The sequence below is a fragment of the Phyllostomus hastatus genome, unplaced genomic scaffold (assembly GCF_019186645.2).
Source record: "Phyllostomus hastatus isolate PE091 unplaced genomic scaffold, TTU_PhHast_1.1 phas_contig_1663, whole genome shotgun sequence".
Taxonomy (NCBI): Eukaryota; Metazoa; Chordata; class Mammalia; order Chiroptera; family Phyllostomidae; genus Phyllostomus; species Phyllostomus hastatus.
This window is the reverse complement of record NW_025333654.1, coordinates 15,511-20,786: the sequence shown is the minus strand read 5'-3', so window position 1 is coordinate 20,786 and position 5,276 is coordinate 15,511. Positions and strand designations below refer to the sequence as shown.

Here is a 5,276-nt window from a genome sequence, read left to right as displayed (position 1 = left end):
AGACTGCTGTGCATTTAGCCCCAAATTAAATTGTGTGAACATGACCCAGAAGCAGTCTGCTTCTCTGTAGAGTTCACACTTCTGTCTCCAATGACCCACAGAGATGCTCCACCTCCTGCAACACTGGGTCCAAGTGTTCTACAGTCATGCTCTCTCCTTACTTCATACTCTGATTGCTTTGCAGGGGAAACAGGGTCAATTTGAACTTCCTGTGACCTGAACAACAACCTCCTGATCTTTGATTCTCCCTCTGCTCATGAGCATTTTTAATCCTCTTGGTCTATTCATTACTGGTGACTTTCAAAGACATAACTTATTTTAAATTCCTCTCTTTTATGAGAATTTACTTTCCTAGTCATTTACTTACCATCTTGACCCTTTGACATGTCACACTCTAGGATCATGTAGTTCATGTCAGTGTCCAGCCCCAGAGCTCCATATATAGTAGGAAGGCATGCAAATAGGGACCCTCTGCTCATGAAAAGCAGCCCAACCCTGACCCTGCAGCTCTGACACAGGAGCCCAGCCTAGGATTCCCAGGTGTTCATAGTCCCTGATCAGGACAGAACACAGACAACTCACCATGGAGTTTGGGCTCAGCTGGATTTTTCTTGTTGCTGTTTTAAGAGGTAATTTATGGAGAATGAGAGACACTGGGCATGAGACTGGATATGACTGAGAAACAGTGGAGGGTGAGAGTTTCCTGACCTGATGTCTTTGTGTTTGCAGGTGTCCAGTGTGATGTGCAGCTGGTGGAGTCTGGAGGAGGCTTGGTGAAGCCTGGGGGTTCCCTCAAACTCTCCTGCCTGGCCTCTGGGTTCACCTTCAGTAGCTATGATATGAACTGGGTCCGCCAGGCTCCAGGGAAGGGGCTGGAGTGGGTCTCATACATTAGATATGATAGTAGTAGCACAAACTACGCCAACTCTGTGAAAGGCCGATTCACCATCTCCAGAGACAATGGCAAGAACACGCTCTACCTGCAAATGAACAACCTGAAAGCCGAGGACACGGCCATGTATTACTGTGCTAGACACACAGTGAAGGGAAGTCATTGGGAACTCAGACACAAACCGCCCTGAAAGAGACAAGAGGTTTGGGCTGCTGGGGACACTCAGTACACCAGGGGGCGCTCAAGGCACACTGAGCACAGGGATCAGTTTGGGAGCAGCTGCAGATGCAGTTTAAGGGCTGGTTTCCTGGCAGGTGTGGGATTAACTCTCCACACAGCAGTTTCCCTCTGGGAGCCTCCCTCCCTTCATGCTTCTGTGCTGACCCCTCCAGTATCTGAGTTACAGAGGCTTGTTGTCATAGGGGGAAAACCCTCTCACATGCTCCAAAGTCAAGGAGTCACATACATTTGTTTTCTCTTTTTCTAATGGAAGATCAATAAATCATCAAACCTTCTGACCCAAATCAGCTGAATTCAACCATAGGATCTGCTGGAAACCACAAGGAGCACATCCACACAGCTCAGAGGCCAAGCCAACCAGCAGCAGGGCACATGCATGCTGGACAGTGGGCTCTAGAGTTGTAGGAACCCAGTCCAAGTGAGAGGAAAAAACCCAGACGTGATGATCATTGGCTATATTCCACATCCACGACATCAATAGCAGTTGACATCATGTGGACATAGAGGGATCCCCACCATACCTTGGTGTGGATGCCCAGAGTGACAAGGTCACACACTCAGAGGGACTGTGTGAACATATTTGTTCCTTCATTAAGAAGTCTTTTGAGAGCAGGGCAGAGTTTTCAGCAGGTCAGGAATGGCTGTGTCATGTCAGATAAGGAGTCTGGCCCAGGTTTTATTTTTCACACCTCAGCAGGACCCTGCACACAGGAGGGATTTGTGTGGTTTCCATCTTTCACCTGCATCAAAATAGGGGCAATCCCCACTTTCATGTCAGATTTCCCATGTGTGTGCAGGAGAGAGAAGGGTGAAACTCAACATGTCAGCATCAGTCATCAAACACTACAGCCTGGCTCCTTATTTCATGGAACACCTAGGAAGTGGGAGTGAGAACACACAGCCACCTATAATTACAGTTAGAAAATAATTTTAGTCCATTGAAAATGAGAATAGTGGTTGTATGTATGCAATAAGGGAAAACAATAACAAATTATATGAATGTCTTTGCTCAAAGTGTAGGGTGGAACCTGTCCACTCTACAGGGATATCAGCTTGTTCTGAAGGGCCTGGGTCCATTTTCTGCTGACAAAGATGAGAAGCATCCAGAGATTTATGGGGATCCTCAGTTTGGGGAGCTCTACTGAAGTAGCCTTCCAGTTGGGTGGAGTCATGATTTGGTTCTATTGTTGTTGCTATTAGCTAATGTTGGTGTCACTTCAAAACTCCCAAATTATTAAAAACTGAAGCTCAGGTGATGGTGTTAGGGCATGGGTCCTTGGGACAAGTGATGGTTTGGGGTGGAGCTGTCATGAATGGGATCAAGTCCATTGTAACAGAGGACAAAGGAAGCTCCCTTGCCCCAGCCACCCTCTGAGATTACAGTGAGCAAACAGTTGTGTAGGAATCTGTTCTGTAACTGACATCTATCTGCCAGCAGCTGTCACTGCATTTCCCACTTCCAGATTATTGATAAATGAATTTCTGTTGTGGGCCAAAGACCCAGTTCACAGTAGATTGTTACAGACCAAGAATGTATTAGGATTATAGAGTGACATGACCACAGGGGCTGCCTCCCTGGAGATTTGCTGTCACATGTGTTGTTAAAAGTATAGCATCAGTGTCCTTCCAGTGATATTCAAGGGTGGTTTTTCTCTGGTGATTTTTGTAACAGAAATTCCCTGGTCTAAAATCATGTGGGACTGTTGAACAGATGTAGTGAGAAGGCAGCACTAGAAGTGGGTGTAATGCATGAACCCTTTCAATACTTACAACATCAGCATGGATGGGAGGTCCACATTTCACTGGAGGTAAAATCCATAAATGCATGTTTCTTCCAGTCACCAGGTCACAGGGACAAGGATGATGTGTGCTTGGAGGTGAGGGCATGAATGCCACTTGGGTGTAGCATTGACCAAATGGTACTGCTGGTTTATGTAGTTTTTATGATTTTAACTAAGCATGCTATTTTTTCAAACTTCCCAGAGATTGTATATAATAATGACAACATGACATTTGGTTATAGTAACCACTTACTGAATAATTATTAATGTGATTTTTGCACCTAAGTCACTGGATGTGACAGTTGTTGAGAGATTGGGGGAGAGTTGAAGAGGCAGAGCCCAGAGGGTGTCCAGGGCAGGTGAAAGGCTCCACCTGTGTTTGTTCCTTCTTCCCACTCTCTCCCCACAAAGATGGACTCTTGGTGCACAGATGCACAATGGGCAGGGATTCTGTCTTGAAAGATCAAGAGAGAAGAAATAGTAGTGCCCACTGATCTCACCCAAGGGGACTGAGGATGGGGATGAACATCTCTCTGTGTTGACACATGGACAATGTCATACAAAGAATTTATGCTGAGCTGAGTAGCACAAAACACTGTGCATGTGGAATATTGCTGTAAATTGAATCGTGTTAAACTTCCAGGTGGTAGAACTTAGCGATGACAAAAATGACTCTTCAGCACTCAGATTAACCAGCCTCTCATAAAACTCTCCACTGTCACAACAAGTGTGCTTTTCCTCTAGTCAAGTGGGGGCCATTATCAAGGATCTTGACTTCTCTGTCACTAAGTGGAGAATTGCATGCAAATGGGCATCACCACGTGCAGATAAAACTAGATTTGTGGTTGTCCCTGCACCTCAGTGATATCAGTCCCAACCCCTGAGTCTCTGCAGTTAGCATTCACTGAAGCCATTAACCCAGAGGAAGCACCATGAAGTTTGAGCTGAGATGGGTCTTGCCCTGATCCTTTTACATGGTAACAGAGAACCTGGGACATTCTGTGTGTGTGTGTGTGTGTGTGTGTGTGTGTGTGTGTGTGTGTGTGTCCTGCTAATGCAAATCTTTTGTCCGCAGGTGCCCAATGTGAGGTGCAGTAGGTGGAGTCAGGTTGGGGCCTGAGGCAGCCTGGAGGGTCTCTGAGACTGTCCTGAGAAGGTTCCAGATTCATGTTCAGTGACTACTATATAAGCTGGATCTTCCAGGCTCCAGGAAAGGGACTATAGTGGGTAGGGGTCATTAGAAACACAGCTAATGGTCACACAACCGAAAATGCTGTGTCTGTGAAAGGCAGATTCACCATCTCAAGAGATGATTCCCAAAGCACTGCCTATCTGCAAATGAACAGCCTGAGAGCCAAGGACTCTGCTCTGTATTACTGTGCTAGAGACACAGTGAGGGGGAGTCAGTGTGAGTCCACACAAAAACCTGCTTACAGGTGGGGCAGCAAACAAGAGGGGGCACTCAGGGCCCACATGTTCTGCAGGCACAGGACACAGGGAGATTAATTAAGATTTTGTTTAATCTCTGGAAGGGAGCTCCCTTCTGCACCTGAAATTCAACATGTAGGTACCTAAGAAAACATTCACCACAATGAGTCTAAAGTAGTTGGTTCACCTCTATCTACATGCATTGGGCAGATGCATATTATCTCTGCCTTGGGATTATTCTCCTAAAAGCTCTGTTCTGACTGTTTGTTTTGTATTAGTTTGACTAGATCACTAGGTGACCAAACATTTGGCTATTCATAGATATCCATGGGTTTGTCCAATAGTGTTTACAGGTGAACTTACCTTTGAGATGATGGCTCAGAAAAGCAGACTGTTTTTCCTATGCAGGTGGGCACCCTATAATCCACTAAGGTACTGGCTGAAACAAACTGAAGGGGGGCAATTAACCCCTTCCTGCCTGTGTGCAGGATTTCAGAGCTGGGGCAGAGGTCTTCTTCCTCCCTGGGCACCCTGGTCCTCAGCCTGGATCCTCAGTGACTGATCTTGCAAGGGCTTATCCTCCAACCTGATTTTGCACAGTTACCAACTGCATAGTGCTTCCCTGTGGAAAAGCTCATGATGGACATTTACTGAAATGATAGAGATGTGTCTGATTCATTAGACTACTGTGAACATTTGCTTAGAAAGAATGCTTGTTTGATGCAGGTTCCATGTGGTTGTATATTATGAGATCAAAATCGACATAGAGGATAAATATACACTGATGTAAATGACTTGGTGACACCCATAGATGACACATGCTTGATAAATACAGCATTGACCCATGGTCCTAAGAAATGGGAATTTTATAAGTCTTCTCCTCCACAGGAACCACCTGTGTCAGATACAAAGTCTGAAACTCATCTTCTTGTCTG

The 5,276-nt window shown here is 45.7% G+C and overlaps 1 gene segment (V, D, J or C); it reads left to right on the top strand.

Moving 5' to 3' along the window:
* The first annotated feature begins 494 nt into the window (after nt 1–494).
* LOC123814642 lies at nt 495–1,082 on the top strand. The segment is given in 2 exon segments: nt 495–629; nt 730–1,082. Coding segments are annotated over 2 exon segments (399 nt in total).
* The last annotated feature ends 4,194 nt before the right edge of the window (nt 1,083–5,276 follow it).